Genomic DNA, 19,693 nt, shown 5'->3' with positions numbered 1-19,693 from the left:
TTTGGTTTAAAATATAAAAAAATGGAAACCACATCAGAATTGCAACATGTTATTTTTGCGCCGCAAGTTTCAAAAATCTACAAAGGTAGAGGGCTTGACTACAAAGATCCATTTGCAGCCTTAAAGCAGATATTCCAACATATTCTCAGCTAGGTGAAGTCCTTATAGTGGGTGATTTCAGTGCTAGGATTGCAAGTGAGTAAGCTAGCATTCTTTGTTGTAAAGAAGACTACGACCCTATTTGGCTTACAGAAGAGAGTAATCATCAGTGGGAAAGAATTTCAGAGGACAAGGGTTGCAATCTCTTTGGTGAACAATTGCTTACTCTATGTGGGGCCTTTGATTTAGTCATTTGTAATGGCTTGACTAGATGGGCAAAGTCTGGTAATTTCACTTGCAATACTTACAATGGAGCAAGTGTAGTAGATTATGTAATTTTCTCGCATGGTTTGTGTGAGAAAATGGAGGAAGTTTTGATTGGAGATCAGCTTTGGGACTTAAAATCAGATCACAAGCCAATTTATTTAAGTTTTTCTTGGACTGGAAAGAAATAATTAGAGTAAAAAATTCAGCATGTCCAACAAAATCTCCCAAAAGGGAAGAATTATTTTGACTCCAAAAAATTGTAATACCTTCAAAATGACACTAGAGAGGCTCTTCGAGAAGGAGAAAATCACAATTCACGACCTTCATAGTCATGAATTAACACATTTGATTCAATGTGGACTTGCAGAGTGCAAAAGAGAAAAAAATTAAGAAGTCTAAAACAAATTGCTTTCCGGTTAATGCTTGGTTTGACGAGGAATGCAATAAGGCAAGGAGAACGTGGAAAGAGTCAAACAAGGATAACATAAAGCTCAAAGCTTACAAGCAGTTATTAAGCAAGGAAAATGATGATTTCACGGTTTCAAGGAGGGGAGAACTAATGTTCCTTTGGAAAAATAATCCCAAATTATTTTGGAAGGAGCTCCAACCGAGAAAGATACAAACTGGAAATAGTATTACAAATTCTAAATGGTTTGACCATGCAAGACAACTTTATGAGCAGGATCCCAAGGTTGACCCTACCCCTTTGGTCAACACTACTACTAAACTCTTCATGGTGCAAGAGGTAGAGATGGGTATCAAGAAGTTGGGTTTTGGAAAAGCAAAAAACTTAGTTGAACTCTAGGCACAATATCTAAAGTGGGGCTCAAAGATTCTTGCACCTCGCATTACAAAAATTTCAACAACATCATACAACAGGGGCTCCCCACAGATTGGAAAACCAGTTTGACAATACCTCTTTTCAAGAGCAATGACATCAATAATCCCTCCAATTATAGGACCATCATGATAAACCCTTTCTTTGCAAAGCTATTTAGAAGCTTGCTAGAAAATAAAATTAGCAAGTGGGCAGAAGAGAGAGATAAGCGTGCTAAAGGGCAAGCAGGTTTTAGACCTAAACATTCCATAGTTGATCATTGTATAACTTTAAGGCACATCATTGAAAAAGTTTGGGAGAAAAAGGAAAAAGTCTTTTGTTGCTTTGTTGATTTCAGAAAAGCATTTGATACGGTTCCTAGGGATAAGCTTTGGAACATAATGGAGGAACTTGGGGTTCCTAAACATTTGAGAGCAGATATGCATAGGCTGTATGAAGAGGTGAAATTCAACATTAGAACTTCAATAGGCATTTCTGAAAGTTTTAGAAGCAATATCGTAGTTAAGCAAGGTTTCCCGTTGTCTCCTACCCTTTTTGGTTTATATATCGACAAGCTTGAGGAGTGGCTAAATTCACAAGGGGGTGATGGTATCTATTTGGGCAAGTTTGTTATAAAGCTTATTTTGTATGCATATGACCTTATTTTGATTGCTAAATCGACTCTTGGTTTGCTAGAGCACTTACTATCCCATGAGCATTTTATGTAGAAGTGTGGGGGATGCAAGTCAATATCAGCAAAACAAAAGTAGTGGTTTTCTCTAAAAAAATAAAACATAACCAACATAAGTTCTACTTTGAAGGCAACATTTTGGAAGAAGTTGCAGATTACAAATACCTCGGAATTGACTTCAACAAAATCTAAGTTGGGATGGGTGTAGAAAGAAAAGAACTTTGGGAGGTTGAAAAGCATTTTATGCTTTTCAAAATAGGTGTAGAGAGGCAGAGTTATGGGACTGGAAAACCACTCAAACACTTTTTGAGCTTCTAGTGGTTCTGGTGGTTCTCTATGGTTGTGAACTATGGGCCAGCAGTACATCCGACATCCAGTGGAAACGAATTGAGAAAATTAAGAAGCATTTGATTACAAACAAATTCAAGATTAAAAGTGCAATTCCTTATGCTATCTTGTTGAGTGAAACAGGGGCTGCTCCTATTGAAGCAATTGCTATGGTGCGAGTCATAAGGTATTTTAAAAAAAATTGAGCAAATGGAAGAGGGTAGATGACCTAAGGTTGTCTTTAATGACATATTGTGCAACAGAAAAAAGACTTGGATGAAACAAAATAACAAATGATTTAATAAATGGGTATTCGCTTGAACACATGTCGCATAAACAATAAAAAGATAAAAGCTTTTGTTATGGATGAGTTCCACAAACGTACTTGGGATAATGAGCTAGGAAGAAAGAAAAAGTACTATATTGAAGTGTTTAATCCCACTCATAGTCATCAACCAAAAGCAGACATAAAGGCCAATATCTCTTGGAGAGCCAAAATTCTTATTGCTCAGTTAAGGACTAATTCTCATCAACTCCATTGTGAAACAGGGCGCTAGAAAAGGCCAAAATAAGTGTGGGAGGAAAGGGTATGTATTTTTTGTTCTTCCGGAAAAGTGGAAACATAAAAGAATTTCATTTTAGAATGTGAGGCCTTCAAAGACAACAAAGAAAATTATGCAGATATGTTGGCAGCTAGCTCTTGGGACAATCTATTTAGCGAGGGGTTTGTCGAGAACTTGGGAGCATTTATTGTGAGGCTTCACAAAAAAGGGTCGAATACATCAAGTAGATGAAGAAGCAATCTGTCCCATAGGCTATGTTTAGCCTTGTGGACGTTAAAATAATTTTCTTTCTTTCACTTAAAGGTTCAATCCACTTCAAGGCCTTCCACATGTCTAAGTGCCTCATCAAATATCCTAATTTAGTGTAATGAGTTGCTTAGAATTATAAACATTAAATTATTATATTTTGTCATTGAATTAACAAAATGATCAAAATTATGTTTATTCTTATTGAACACTTGTGGTCTCACCATTTTTTATTTGAGTCAATGAAGCATAATAAATCAAGTACCAACATAAAACAAAATCCAAATATTATATAGTTCATGACAATGCCACTTCTTAATACATTGCATAAACAATAACCATAAGTTAGAGAGGGTCCACAAGTAACATGATAACATGTTTATGTCAAAGTTAATATTTTAGGAGAATGCTACTACTTAAAGATAGAAACTCACACTCTAGAATCAACATGTGTATTGACCAAGCTTTCAATGTAAGAATGCCTTTTAACTCTCTAAAGCCAACCTTAAGCTTTTGATTTCATTGCTTTTTTATGTGATAAATGTATTTAACTTTATGCTTTTGCCTGTCATCAACCCATAACACGAAAATAACTAGAGAAATAAACAACCAATGAAACCAAGACAATGAAACAACCAAAGAGCTCATTAGAACCAATAAAGTGCGAGACATGATGAGTAAAGCCCTACAATTCATGAATTCAAGAATCTATGTTTCTTAATTGTCATCAAACCCTTTCTAGCCATAGAAACCAATAAACCCTTTAAATTAATGTTTTTACACAAAGACATTTTCATCATCAACTAGAATTACACAAGATATGAGGGGTGGGATAAGACACTTTAGTTATGAGAATCCAAAAACTATCCCTCACACCTTGTGTAATTAGTAATATGAACAACTCATCTCTCATACCTGGTATAATTAGTAATATGAAACAACTCAGATAGGCTTGCCTCTAAGGTGTCACCTAGACTTCTAAGAGAAACATCTCATTCACTAATAAAGTTCAAAGTAGTTCCATATATTGAAAGTAAAATAAATATGTTTAGCATATTTAAAATATCAAAATAATTAGATGTTCATCAAATTTTGTATGACCACATATGAATGAAACCAACCTAGATCCATGCTAACCCCAGATCTATCAAGCTCCAAGAGGGAAATGAAATGAAATGATATTTTAAGGTCCACGAGACTAAAAATAGTCTATGAGACCATTAGTTCCCTATTTTTCGCTTTTTGCAATTCAGTCCTTTTCCGATTCAAATTGATGATGAGCTGACCCAACCTTCCAACAATCCCCTCGCTAAAAAGACAATGCCAAGAAACTGATGCTAACATGTTCTCATAACTTTCTCTGATGTCTTTGAATGCATCACATTCCAAAATGAAATGTTTTTCCGATTCCACAGCCCCAGATGTGCAAAATGTACACACCCGTTCTTCCCAAGCTTCTTTAGGCCTTTTCCACCGTCCTATTTCACACCGAAATTGATGTGAGATGATCCTTAAATGAGCAATAAGAACCTTTGCCCTCCATGAAATGCTAGCTCCAATGAACTCTTTTTGTTGTAAATCACACATAGGGTTGAATTCCTCAATGTAATATTTCTTCTTTCTACCCAACTCTTTTCCCCATACCTTTTTACGAAACTTCTCCATAACAAAATCCTTTAGCTCCTTGCTATTTGTGGGACAGGCATTGAGGTAGATATTCCATTTTTGCATGCGTGCGTAGTTTTGTTTCATCCATGTTTTCTTTCTTTCACTGATGCCTTCATTGAAGATGACATTAGGCCATCTACCTACTCTCATTTGTTCAATTCTTTTTAGGTATCTTATGAGCCACACCATAGCAATTGCTTCAATGGAAGTTGATCATGTTTCACTCAACATTATCTCATAAGGTACTAAACTTTTTATTTTGAACTTTCTCATGATCAAGTGTTTTTGGATTTTCTCAATTTGTTTCCATTTTGAGACGGGAGTGCTGCTAGCCCACAATTCACACCCATATAGCATCACTGGACAAACTAGGAGTCCAAAAAGCACTTTAATCATTTTCAAATCCCATAACTCTACCTCTCTACATCTATTTTGAAGAGCACATAATGATTTCCACCCGCCTAAAATTCTCTTCTTTCTGCAGTCCTCCCAATTGAGTTTGTTGTTGAAATCAATCCCAAGATACTTGTACTCATTTACTTCTTCAAGAATGTTGTCTTCAAAGAAGAAAGTACGCTGGCTCTGCTTCCTTTTATTAGAAAAAATCATTATTTTGGTCTTGCTAGTATTGACTTGCATCCCCACTGCTCTACAAAAATGCTCAAGGGCATATAAGTGCATTTGCAATCCAAACAAACTCCCCCAACCGAACACCATCTCCACCTTGCAGATTTAGCCACTCTTCCAATCTATCAATATATAGACCAAAAAGAGTGGGGGAGAAAGGGCAACCTTGCTTGACTCCAATGTCACTTCCAAAGCTTTCTGAAATACCTGCTGAGGTTCTAATTTTAACTTTCACTTCTTCATAAAGTCTATGGACAACAACTCTATAATGCACAGGAATTTCAAGTTCTTCCATTCTACGCCACAACTTATCCCTAGGGACTGTGTCAAATGCTTTTTTGAAGTCAACAAAACAACAAAATACTTCTTCTTTGTTCTCCCAAACCTTTTCAACAATGTGTGTCAACGTGATGCCATGATCCACTGTAGAATGTTTCGACCTAAAACCAGCTTGTCCTCTTGCCCTCTTTTCTTTTACTTCTGCCCACTTGCTAATTCTGTCTTCTACCATACTGTCGAAAAGCTTTGCAAACAAATGATTGATCATAATTGTTCTATAGTTGGATGGATTATTAATGTCTCCACTTTTAAAAGGGGTATTGCTAGGCTAGTTGTCCAGTCTCTTGAGAATCCTTGCTGAATGATGTTGTTGAATATTTTCATGATGTGCGGTGCAAGAGCGTTCATTCCCCATTTTAGATACTCTACTTCAAGTTCAACCAAGTCCTTTGCTTTCCTGTTTTCAACTTCTTAATTCCATTCTCCACCTCCTGTAATGTGAAGAGCTTTGAATATGTGTTGATCCTAGGGGGGACTCCGCCTCAGATTCTTTCTCATATAGTTGCCTTGCATATTCAAACCATTGAATGGCTGTAATATTATTTTCAATTTGCTTCTTCCTTGGTTGTAGTTCCTGCTAGAAAAGATTTGGATTATTCTTGCTTAAATATATTAACTCTTCTCTCATTGTTTGCATGAACTCATCTTTTTTCATTTTTAGTATCTGCTTATATAACTTTACATTCATCTTCTTTTTTCTTGTCTTTTTCAAGGTTCTCCTTGCCATTTTTCATTCCTCATCAAACCAAGCATTTACAGGAGAACAATTTGATTCTGATTCCCTATTTTTTGCTCTTTTGCACTTCTCAAGTGCACTTTGGATTATATTTGTTAACGCATGGCTGCTGAAGCGTTTGAAACCAGTTTTCTCCTTCTGAACTAATCTCTCTAACAATGTCTTGAAGATAATACCATTTTCTTGTATTAGAAGAATTTTGCCCCTTGATAGTGATTGTCAAGAGCATTGGGTTTTCCTCCTATGCTGCCTTTCTTCTAACCATGATAATCTTATAAAAATGGGGTTATGGTATGATTTTAAGTCCCAAATATGCTCTCCAATACTAACTTCATCTATATTTTCTATTAAGCTTTGTGAACACATCACATAGTCAACGACACTTGCCCTATTGTATGTGTTGTAAGTGAAGTTCCCAGTCCTTTTCCATCTATCTAGACCATTGCAAATAATTAAGTTGAAAGCCCCACATAGTGTAAGCAACTCATCTCCAAAATGATTGCTAACTTTGTCATCTTCTGAACACCTCACCCATTGGGGATTCTCCTCTTCAGTGAGCTAAATAGGATTGTTATCCTCTTTGCAACAAAGGATGCTAGCTTGATTATTTGTTGTTATAACATTGAAATCTCCCACTAAAAGAACTTCTCCCTGCTAAGAGTACATGACAATATCTTTTTTTAAAGATGCATATGGATCCTCGCTGTCAAGCCCCTTATTTTTGTAAGTTTTTGAGACTTGAGGGGAAAAATAGCATGCTGCAATTCTTATGTGATTCTCATTCTCTGATATTTTCAACCATAGATATTGTTTATTTGCATCTTCTTTAATTAACTGAATGTGATGGCCTTCTTTTTCTCTCACTAAAACTAGTATTCCCCCATACCCTTTGCCATTTTCTGCTACCTTGTTCCAAACTGCCAACTTCAAATAACTGTCAAACACAGGAGTTTTGCAACCATCATGCTCATGAGTTTCCGTGAGACAAATTATGTCTCTACCTTCCGCAATAGGCCCTAACCCAAGTCCCCTCCTCCAAGGGTAACCTCTACAATTCCAACAAACTAAACTTAGGTAGACCTGGGTAGGATTTGACTGCTACGCAGTTTGGCACATAAGACTCAAATTTGAGTCTTCACCCCTTTTTGTCCATGCTGCTCTTGTTGTTTTCGTCTCTATTATTGAATTCTCTGTTTTTTCTTTACTGTTAGCTTGCTGCCCTGATTTGCTTGGAGGCCCAAACACTGCAATAACGACTTTCCCATTGTACAACCATGCCCTTTTCCCTTCATTTCTTACTGTTCTAATTTTCTCCACTTCATCCCTTCTCTCCTCTTGTTGTTTTTTGGTTAAATCTTCATCGAGGAAGATGTATGAGCCTTTCAAGAGTTTCTTTTTGCCCAAAGCTGTCGTTTTTCTTGTACGCTTGCCATGGTGACTTTTATGGGTTGAGGCCTCTCTTCACATATCCTCCCAACCCTTCTCGCTTGGCAAATTTGCCCTTTCCAATGTAGTTTCTCTTTCAAAAAGTCTCTTGTCAAATTGAGAGTACTTTCATTCTTCCCATAATATCTTATTCCCCAGGTAATAAAGTTTGTTTTTTTGTCCTATCTTTCTTTTTGTTCTATTTCCTGTGCTCTGCGATCACTTGCATCTTCTTCTTCCTCTGTCCTTATGTAACCATTGGTGTCTTCAACTCTAGCTTTGATTTCTTTTGAACTATCTTTCCCATTGTTCATTTTTGCCTTCTCTTTGGAAATCTTTATTTGCTGAGATACCTGTGTATCTACCTGAGTTTGTTTAGAAATGATCACATCTCTGTTTGCTGTTATTACTTCTTTCATGTTTTGCCATTCTTGTTTTCCTATCTCTAGAGCCTCTTGTAACATTGTTACCTATTCTTTTAAAATTCTATTGCCTTCCATTAGACATTGGTTTGCAACTATGATTTCTGAAATTTTGCAGTCTCTTTCTTGTTCTCTGGCTTCCAAAATCTCCAACCTTGTTCTGACCTTCATCAATTCGTGGACATATAGATTTGATGACCAAGTAAGAGCTGTAGACGTGGGACTGTAAATGATTGATTCTTCCTTATTTTTGTTTCTCTTATTTATTCCCTTTTTCTTTTTCTTGATCTTGATCGGTTTTCTTCTCATTTGTCCCCATTTAAGGCGAGCAATCCTACGCCTTAAAATGCCCTCATATTGCTTTGCGTTTACCCAAATCCACCTTCCTGTTTTGTCTGTTGAAGCAATTTTGACTTGACCCAAATGATTTGTTTCCACAAAATCTGAAATTTCCTTGCTCTTTACGCCTTGGCTCTTCTGAGCGTTTTCCATGTTCTGAACGTTTACTTATTTAGAAGTTAACTGCCTCACTGCTCTGTGCTCACGCTACCTCTGCTTCTGTGCTCACAAAACCCTGTTTGTGAGCTGCTTGTTCACGCTGCTTGTCCACTATGCTCACACTACCTCTGCTTCTGTGCTCACAAAACCCTGTTCGTGAGCTGCTTGTTCACGCTGCCTGTCCACTGTGCTCACAAAACCCTATCCTCTGCTTGCCCGCCTGTTCACGCTGCCTGCCTGAGATGTTCACACCATTGGAGAACTACTCGTTCTCATGAAGGAATATGTTCCTAAAACTGAAGCTGAAACAACTATGCCTGCAAATTGCTGTGTCCTTTGCACAATTTATCAATCGTCAACGAACAAAATCTTTAGTTTCGCTGCTGCTGCTCCTCAAGCAACCTTGGATGGGGTCTCGTTCTCGAGCCTCCACGTTTAATTCACAACTCAATATCCATGGATGGCCGAGTGCATTCTGTTAAACATGAAACGCTAAATACTTTCCGAACGAGGATCAAATCTCTCGAGGTGCAAACCTTTGCTCAAGTTTTGCACTAAAAAAAAGGTTTACACCTCGAGAGATTTGATCTTTCTCGACACTTGATAGATCATTAAAATATATCTAGACTGGTCTAACTGATTCTTAAAATATTATAAAAATATTTTTAAATTTCTAATTTTTTTATTATAAATTATTAATTATAAGTTAAACAAAGTATTTATCATCCCATTCACTATTAAAGATCCATACTTTGAAAGTAAAAATATTGATTTATTTAACTAATTCTTAAAATATTATAAAAATGTTTTAAAATATTTTTAAATTTCTAATTTTATTATTATAAATTATTAATTCCATGTTAAACAAAGTATTTAGTATATGTAAATACGTATTTTGAATAAATGTTGATTTAAAATTGATATGGCATTTGGCATTTTACAACAATAATATCGCTTAAATTGAACGCTCAAATTCCATGTAAATCTAGACACACCAACATTATGAGCGGAAGTTTAGTGATCCCGGCAAGAGATACCGTCAACCGCTAAATTTAGTCACGTTTCACACGAGCTACCCTCGTCAATTCCGTATATGTTGGAAATGAATACAATCCCACTCTAGCTGGAGTGACGGAAACGTGAAAGAGTTCACAGACATTTCCTTTTGACTGGACGTTCTTTGTTTAGAAGTATCTCTGCTCTCTCACAGCTATAAAAGAAAACACAGGTGAAAGGAGGACTCGTCTTCATCCTCGTTCTTTCTCACGTCTCGTGGTCGATTCCCCCATAGCCAGTTTCACCTCTTCAAACCACACCGGAAAACGAAGAAGAACAACCTTCATTCTCGAACATCCATCAGAATGCACGTTATCAGGAGGAAAACCCCAGCTTGGGCCATTCAGATTGCCCGCGCCACGGTAAAAATACTAGACTAATCACGATTAAGCTTAGGGTTAGAAGGCCAATTCTCCTGTGCTGCCACTTTAAGTTGAGTTCAAGTAATACAGAACTCACGGTATTCAGCTTAAGGTTCTATCCTGGATTTGATAATCTTTGTAATGAATTTCACGCATTCTGAAGTTGACTAATACTTCAAATCATTTATATTTGAAAGTAAAATATTACCAGTTTTTATGCTGGAGTTGTCCTCAGATATCTTTAACCTCAATGCATTTAGTGTTTCTTGTGAGGGAATGGCCCTCAGATAACTCTACCCTCAGTGCATTTAGCGGGTTTTGTCCACTGCTACTCTCGGCACCAATAATTTATTCCAGCGTTTATGGAGTTGATATGACAATTGAATATTTTAGCATCTGAAATGCTTTGTAATGGACTTTAGTGCTCTGTGCAGACGAGCCACGTATCCTGTCAATTTAACCAGGCATTGCGCTCAAAGGCAGCCTTGATTGAAGTGCGAAGATTGCATGGCGTTAGTTCAAAAGGTCAGGGCTTGACATATGTAAATTTCGGCACAGCAAGCTTCTTTAAAACATTACTTGATAATGATATTTGCTTGTGCAAAAGTGATGTGTTAGAGCTTGAACATATGTAAGTTTGATGGCATAGAAGACTTGTTTAACAATTTACTCAATTCAAAATTTATAGATTAGGACTTGATATGGCAAAATTTGATGCGATGGAAGACTAATTTAACAATTTTTTTGGTAAAAGATATTTATTGGTGCAAAATTTATAAGTGAGGAGCACAAGTAAATTTGATGCCATGGAAGACTTATTTAACAATCTACTTGATTAAAGATATTTACTGGTGCGAAATTTACAGGTTAACAATTTAACAATTTACTTCATGAAAGATATTTATTGCAAAATTTATGGGTTAGGCCTCAAGATGGGTAAATTTAATGCTATAGAAGAATTATTTAGGAATTTGGCTGATAAAAGATATTTACTGATGAAAAATTTATTGGTATAGATACGTTCTATGGGAGTGTAAGAGAGAGAAATATGGATGGTGAGAAAGATGAAGATTGCCAGCAATTAAGCAGTGCACAGGCACTAGAAAATGAGATGTTGAATTTTGATAATTCTCAAGCTATTGTGAATAGTGCTGTGACCGAAGGTGAAACTGCAAAAATTCAAAGAGAGTTTGATGCTGCTAGAGAGAGTTTCCAAAACATTCCTACAGCACTGCGTATGATGCCTAAAATGGACCCATGTGGTAATGATCCTATTCCTTCTCTTTTTTTATTGCGAGCATATTCAATGTATTGCTTACCGATTGCAAAATTCTAGAATTAGTGGACGCATTTAATCGGTGGACTAATATAACTAATATAACCTCCCAGCTAAGTAGGGTTCTCCGTTGGGCTGGTTTGTGTGATGTGGTGGCAATGATGACCCAAGTCAAAACTTGGCAAGTTTGCTCCCCCTATGAACATTGTCCACTAAGTAGATGAGTCCAGGCGCAAGGCTTGGATGACTTTGATTGATACAATAGATAACCCTTGCGACTCTACGGAATGGTAATCCAATTGTAAAGCAGATCTTGTATGGAGTTTTGTACACTCCATTAAAAAAGGGGTTTTAACCACTAGAAAAAGGTCCTCGATTAATTGCATGCGATTAAATGGTGGCTTTTCAATAACAAGCCTTTTGTTGAACAATTTAACCAAATTTAGATATTCCATTTAATCCTATCTAATTTGTGATGAACGGTTGTTCAATCTTGTGTTGTTTTTATGCAGTACATGTTCAGAAATATGGGATATTGACAATTTGTCCTTGATCTACTGATTTGCTCTTGTTTTCCTTTCAGGAAAGGATGTATCATCTGTTTTTGACAAACCTCGACTAGAAAGTGCTTTGGAAGTTAGGATTATGATGAGTGATTTGAGGGCATGCGTAGATGGCCATTAGTAGACCTGTGCACATCAACCCAGAAATAATGTGTGTTGTGCCCCCCCATGGGGTCTAAGGGGAAATGCTCTTGGGGTCCTCCTATCGTCGTTGACAGACCCCCATTTCCTCATTCAATTGTAAAGTCTCAATAACAATCAGGGTATCAAGCTTTAGTGATGTGTGCCTAGATAGTGCACACTTCTCAGCAACATGTTCTCCATTTCTTAGTGACCTTCATGCACAAGTCTTAACGATCTTGTGCGAGTGACTTTCAACTTTCCCCATGTGCACCCACAATGAAGAATGCCATTAGTTATAGAGTCTAGACTCTAAACAATCACCCAATATTGTTATGGAAGCCTAATCATTTTTTGTAACAGAGTCTTGATGTCCACGTATAATGTTTGTGCATACAGTTTTTTATTTATTTTTATTTTTATTTTTATATATGTTAAGCGATCTTTAGTCATCGACTTTATAGGATATTGCCTCCCATTTCTCCTTAGAACTTTTGCATACAAGCATTCTCGATCTCTTCATGCCTTGTACACAAAGATTGATATTTGCAACTCAAGTAAGTGTTTAGTGACTAGTCTGTATTGCATTGTTCTTCATAAGGACATCCATTATGAGATGGAATTCTTGGACATCAAATCTCTAGGAGCAATCTATAGACATGCGACAAAATTGAAGAGAAGTTCAAGGAAAAGGGAGAGGAGGAGTTTAATGTTGTGAAGAAGCCATTGACAAAGAAAGATACATGTAATTCCAACTAACTTTCTTAATCCAATGGGCATGGAGAGAAAAGAGAAGAAAATTAATGAGGCAAGTGTTACTTGAAGCTTATCAATCCATAAATTTCAACATCAAACTATTAAATGCATTTGCAACAAAAAGTTAGTGGCCACAATAGTTTCTTTCTTTATTTAAGAGATGTAAACTGAGACTTCTAGATTAACATCATAAAAAATTCAAGGGCATGCACAATCAATGCTCAAGAGATTTACACTCAGAGTTGTTGAGCACAATGTGACATAAATATTATGGGAGTAGTTCCAATGCTCAATCATGAGTTCACTTAATGATTTGATATTGAAGGAATTGGATAATGAAGATTGGGAGTGGGAGAATAGGAGTGAGGACTTGAAAATAACTAATCCATATCTGTTTAAAGTTCCGCACTTATAGATGAGACACAAAGCTCGAAGCATCTCCAAGTGGGGCACCTTGCTTAAATTGTAATAGATTGGAAGAAGAGGACAAAGACTCTCCTGGAAAAGAATTACAAACTGATTCATGGAAGTCCAAGAGAAGGGTGCATAGGTCAAATGAAAGTTGGAAAATGAGCCTACTAAGAATAATCATTGAACCTTGCCAAGGATAATCCCAAAGGGAGCTACATCAAATATGCTATAAATGGAAGCCTCAGAGCATTGACATTTGTGTTAGAATCCCTCTAAAGAAGATACACTAGTTATGTGAAAATTAATGATGAATATAGCTAGAAATAACTTGAAGTAGTGCGCCTTATATTTGTCAAAAGTAAACTGGATGTATCATGGCTAAGATGGCTCAAAATAGTTCTCAAGTGCAACACTCTCCTTTGGCTCAAAATACCACAAAACTTGCTTGAATTAAAACTCCAAGAAAAACTCATTCTATCCTCACATGCAATGCTCATCATTGCTAGGAATAGCACTTAGATTGGATACAATAAATATAAGAATAGAACTCCTTAGTTGGGTACCTGCCATCACCAAAAATAAACCATACTATTGTTGAAAATATTCTTCAAGTGGATCTCTTTCTTTTGGTTCAATGTAGATAGGATAAATTCCAAAAAAAGCACCAAGGTTAAGATCCTAGAAAATTACAAGTAATATTCTTTTAGCCTCATTAACTCTTGCCTCATGACCTCATGACCATGTGATTATTACCTCGACTTGTGACTGTCACCTTGCAGGGCCTATTAGGTCTACCATTGATCTTGACCCCATCTCCAGGTCTCTTGTGTCCTCAACCTACTCAATGATCCCTACTAGAAACTTCCTCATGCCTAGGAACCCCTAGTGTTGACCCTTGCAATTGTCATTCTCCTTCACCATGCATTAATCCTTTCAATTCTGGTTAACCTTTGCCATGTCTATTCTTGCCCCTCTTCACTTTGAGCTCCATCTCCTTGCTCGATCTCATCTATCCCTTTCTCCCCTCCATTTACCCCATCCTCCTTGCTAGGATTCACCAATGTGAAAATTTGGTTACTCGATTCCTACTGCAACAAATTGATAATATTTCACCTACTTGTTAAATTACTTGAACAAGTTACTTGCAGTTTTCTACGGAAAATACTAAAATACATACACTGCAGCCTACACAAAATAAAATACTGCGGAAACTAAACACTGCACTGGAGAGAAATAAACACACACATCAACATAGTTGTTTTTGGACAATGTCCCCAGAAAAATCCAATGTGGGAAAACCGGTGCAGCAGCTGAGGGTTTTAATTATTATGCAGTAGTAAATCTGAGTACAAATCGTTGGATGCCCAAACTGGCTATTCGATACAGAGAAATGCTGGCAAAGAGTTAGTGAGAAAAATCTCACACTGATTCGGGAGATACGACACTGATCAGGGCTGGTTGGCTAGCCCTACGCTGCCTTTGCGCAACTTCTGCGTCAATCCTACGCAGATCTGCATCACACTGGCTGGGCTCTGCGTCACCTCCTCTGCTGATCTCCTGTTGTCTAGAAATTTGACCTTTTGGCCCGCCGGTCTCACATCTCGACTTTCGAGGATTAGTTCACAACCTTTTGTCAGTTCAGTTTTGGATCTCTCTCTGTATTCTCTCATACTCTTGCACACTTAGAGCATTCTTGGAGCACTCTATCATTGGAGAAAGGAAGGCAAAGGAGGGACAAGGAAAGCAAAAGAAAACAAAGATCAAGCAAGGAAGAGTTGGATCAAGCGACTATAGTGGGATTACTTGCAAGTATTGAGTTGCATGTATGATTTCCTTGCTAGTTTTGGCATTCATGGTATATGCACGTGTGTATTTGGTTCTCTTGCTGTTATTGGCATGTGTTTGTCAGGTGCGACAGTGGTTTTCAACCTTGCCTTTCCATTTCTGGATAGCCATGGTGTGATGGGGTTATTTCATTTGGTTGAGCTGGATTGCTGGATAGCTTCAAAACTAAGTGAGGTGGTCTCAGGAAAATTCCCAAAGGCCTAGAAATCCATGGACCGGTAAAGGTGGGATATGCGGTAAAGCCTAAGGGTGGAGACAGGCAAATTCCTCATGGTTTAGGTGGAGAGATCTGGAGGCATCCATGCATGTATAGGCCTAGTGATCCTCGGACCGGTATTTGTGGGATTGCTATAAAGCCTGGTAGTGTATGTTTCTTGCTTGGACCTAGGAATCCTTGACCGATATATGGTGGGATTGCCGTAAAGCTTGGTTGTATAGATGAGGGTTTGGGCCTAGGAATCCTTGACCAAAAAATGGCAAGATTGTGGTAAAGCCTGAGGAAACCCTGGTTGTTTTGTTGTGAGTCTCACATTCATGCTTGGAATATGGCACGGGGTTGATTGACTGAAAGAAATATTTGTTTCAACACAATCTATGGTCAGGTGGTACGTGGAATGTTAATAAGAGCTCTTTTCTCTTGTATTTCATGAGTAAATGTATTTGTTATTATGTGGCTTTGATGGCTATTCTATCATTGTTACTATTCTGGTTATATGCTGGTTATAAGCATGGTTTTATGACAGACTTGAGTTATGGCTCTCATCATGATTTGGTTAGTAAATGAAATGTTAATGAATGAATGACCTAATAGATGATATTGCAACTATGGTGAGAAGGCATCAAACCTTCTTGATGATTCTTAGATAAGTATGAGACCCTTATGTTTAGATGTGTATTTATGACCTGTAGATTTCATGTTCATCATGTGTTTGACAAAACGTCTGTCATGGTTATGCCTGGTTAGGTCAAGTTCTTGTCTAGGTTTTGGATGGAAGACTTTGACCCTGTGTCATTTATCATTCCTGAGATTTTTATGAAGTTCTGGGCGGTGGTCTAGACACTAGCCTAAAAAAGTGGCTTAAATCTCGCAGTCGTTGGCATAGAATTGGGTGAAAAAGTCTGCAGTCAATGGAGGCCTTGTTGTGGGAGTGACTGGAGGGTTACAGTTTGGAGGGCTTGTCATGGGAGCGATTGGGGGTTTAGTTCAGTTAAAAGGCAAGCTAACACAGTGGTTGGGCACTTGGAGTGGTTGGTTAGCCTCTAGGGGTCCTGCAGCTCCCGAGGAAAGTCAGTTTATGTTTGGTTTGTTAATTCCACTTCCTTAACTATACTTGGGGAGTTGAATCACATCATAGTAACTCTTCGTCACATATTTACCCCGTTGGAACGGTTAGCTTGGGTAAGTGTGGGAGGAGAGTGTTACACCATCCCTATCACCAACTTACATAGTAGGAAACACCGTAGGGGTATACAAAAATCCAAGTTTCTCAACAATAGACAGAGGATGACATCGGGGTCTCTATACATCTTGTCAGACAAGGTAGTGGAGTTGAACCATCCCTCTTAAGTGGATATCTCAACTTGGGTGGTTCATTGGAAGGCCATCTTGACTAGGTTAGAGAAGTTGGAGGTTTAGGACAACACACTTCCATCATCAGTTAGTGGCCTTGTTACCCACCACCTGTGGGTGACTCTTATAGGAGAAATTTTCTCCTAGATTTGTCTTCAGCTGACAACCATGAGCCCCTTGCAGCCATCTGATAGCTATGATGTGCTACCATTTTTCGCCACCTGAGCCAGCTACTGTGTACCCTCGCTCACCTGTAATGATTGTATGTTTGAAGTTGGGCAATCCAACCCCGAAGGTATGATTTTTCATTATGTAATTGGGTGTTTATGCTTGCTTTTCTTGGGCACACTTGGGTATGGATTATTGGGCGACTTGAAAGAATGAAGGGCTTGGGCTGTACTTTTGTTTCCTTGCCTCATCTTGGGGGTTAATCTTGTATCCTAGTCCTATGGGATCTCCTTTATTGGCTACTAACTTTAAGAGTGACACTACATGGGAAATCAAGATTTTGGTTGTGGTCCCGCTTCCCGATACCATATATCTCACTTCCCTCCACTCATTACAAGCCCTTCTCATATTTTCCCCATCCGGTTCCACATTTGTCCATTGGGTCCACAATGTGTTAGCCTCCCCTACCCCTTGCCTACACCTTGGGTCGAGCCTGGAACGATGCCCCAGAGGCTGATGCAGCTAAAAAGAAAGATAAAAGGATAATATGGCCACATACAACAGGAAATGTACCACAAAATGAAAAATATGGTTGGGACAATAAAATTTAGCACGTGGGCAAAAGCCAAACATGAGCTCTACCCCTTATCATTATGGCCATCACCCTGGTTGCTAGGGCTCCTATGAATGTCCTTTACATCATTAAGGAACCCAAGAAAGTTCCAACCCCTGGTGGGCGATGAACTACCCCACCTTAAGGGGGTAATCACTGCTATATCTTACACATCATGTTCTCATCCCTTGAGCCTCGAGCAGTAAAATAAAGAAAAATTAATAAAAGGCAAAAAGAAAATGAAGAAGGGTAGAAAAACAAAGGTCGGGGTAACTCATGTACCACCATTGCTACCTCCTTACATTCATACACCCAAGGTGTGGGCCTCCTTCATCATAGCTACCCTTGTACCATGACATGTGGCTTGGAGCCTTCCCTTTGTCCGCACTTTGTTCCATCATCATTTCACACGACACCTGCGACTTGATGGGTGTACCTTGGACTTGTCATTCCCTTAGAGGTTGAAAGTTTGAAACCACTGAATAGGGTTCTTCATCAACCTCTCTTGCCAAGGAAGGTAACACTAGGGCATGTCTAAAGCCCCAAATTTGGAAGGGAAACCCTCTATGAAGTGTCCACTCCTACCCTTGATTAACAAGCTTATTTACTTAATTTCATCAATGAATAATTGTAATGGAAGGTGAGGAGACGCATTGGATCTTATACAGGATTGTAGGTGGGTTTTCATCTTGGACTTGGCCTCCCAATACATGATCCAATCCCTCCAGAGGATCATAATGGCATATGTAGGGTGAGCGTTGAGAGCCATGGGCCTCCAACCATGCAGAGCATTGATTGCCACACCATGGGCTTCTTCAGCACTTGGACCATGCTGCCCAGCCATCTACACATTGCACCTGACACTTGGTAGCTGATCTAGAGCCTAAAGGAGGTTATGTCTCTCCTAGGGAGACATGGGAGGGCTTGTGTCTTCTTCTAGCCCTCATTGATGGAGCATCGACTTGATTATGAGGCACTTGGAGACCCATGAGACCCATTTGGAGCCCACAGAGCCCAAATAGGGGCTTGGAGATGTTTTGCAGCATATGGAGGGCATCCTCCTCTTCATTGTCATTTTTGAGGCCCTTTCTCTCCTCCTTAGCACATGAAGCCTCAATGCTAGCATTGGAGAGCACCTAACATGAATGGCGTGGGCTAAAAGGAGAAATAAAATAATGATTAATGTTTAAGCTATCTTGGTTGGCTTGTAACCAAGGGTTTGTCACCTTATTTTCACACTTTAGGGGCTTGCTCATTAGGAATTCGAACTACTATCTCCTGTATAAATCCATGAGACTTAGTCTCATTGTAAACCATCATCACTTGGATTTTCGGCCTACGAAGAGAATTCATACTTGCAATTTGTGGAATGTTTTGGAGTTTTATGAATGAATTTTGATGTTTGGATATTTTCGCTATCTCTCTTGGAGCTTCTTTTTGGCATATCTCTTGTATAAATCCATGAGACTTAGTCTCATTGTAAACCATCATCACTTGGATTTTCGGCCTACGAAGAGAATTCATACCTGCAATTTGTGGAATGTTTTGGAGTTTTATGAATGAATTTTGATGTTTGGATATTTTTGCTATCTCTCTTGGAGCTTCTTTTTGGCATTGTGACAGATGGATATATTCTTCATTGTCTTGTAAGTGCTATTTAATGCTATATTTCTGATTTATGATTAATGTCGAATGCATGGAATGTTGTCTCATGGTTTTTAATGTGCCATAATTGGTGAAGTTTTTTCTAAACATTGAAACTATTGGGAAATTTTATGTGTTACTCATAGATAATGAATGAATGAATGTTCCTAGGGGAAATAATGCACTTTATTCCTTGAAACTCCACTAACAAGTGCCATTGAAGTATAAATATCTAGAAGTATTTTATTGTTGCTTCCATCAAGGGTAGCAAAATTTCTTTTAGGTCTCCTTGAAGAGCGAGGTGTCTATATTGAGATCTTTCATGATTCCTAACTTCCCAATGGCTAAACGCTAGTCTTGAATCCTTGGTGATCGATCACCTTTAAATCGAAAATCATTTTTCTTGTCACCTTCTTTTGCTTGTCCCTTTAAGGATAAGGAGGCCTCTCTAGGGATTGGTGCAAAATCCATTAGAGAAGTGTGTTTTGAATTTCACTTGGATAGACTTCTTCCTTAGTGTCTCCTCTAGGGATCCTCAAGTTTTGGTGGATTCCTACTATGGAATCTCCGGAAATTCGATGCTC

General features: G+C 38.2%; 1 protein-coding gene across 3 annotated transcripts in view; it reads left to right on the top strand.

The window, feature by feature from the left end:
• Positions 1-9,746: 9,746 nt before the first annotated feature.
• Positions 9,747-19,693, top strand: part of LOC149138115 (HAD-superfamily hydrolase, subfamily IG, 5'-nucleotidase) — a 619,402-nt gene continuing 609,455 nt past the window's right edge. Inside the window, exons 1-3 of one of the 3 annotated variants that reach the window (XM_089449020.1) lie at positions 9,747-10,143; positions 10,578-10,668; positions 11,160-11,405. In XM_089449020.1, the coding sequence (XP_089305146.1) occupies positions 10,087-10,143; positions 10,578-10,668; positions 11,160-11,405 (394 nt within the window). In that variant the 5' untranslated portion in view covers positions 9,747-10,086. The remainder of the gene's footprint in view (positions 10,144-10,577; positions 10,669-11,159; positions 11,406-19,693) is intronic. The other 2 variants (XM_089449019.1, XM_089449021.1) reach the window with 2 other exon arrangements.

Source organism: Pinus tabuliformis, chromosome X (assembly GCF_031772625.1).
Source record: "Pinus tabuliformis cultivar Carrire ecotype Pingquan chromosome X, CPIR1, whole genome shotgun sequence".
Lineage (NCBI taxonomy): Eukaryota > Viridiplantae > Streptophyta > Pinopsida > Pinales > Pinaceae > Pinus > Pinus tabuliformis.
Note: the sequence above shows the minus strand (reverse complement) of the source record. Positions and strands in the feature narration are given on the sequence as shown.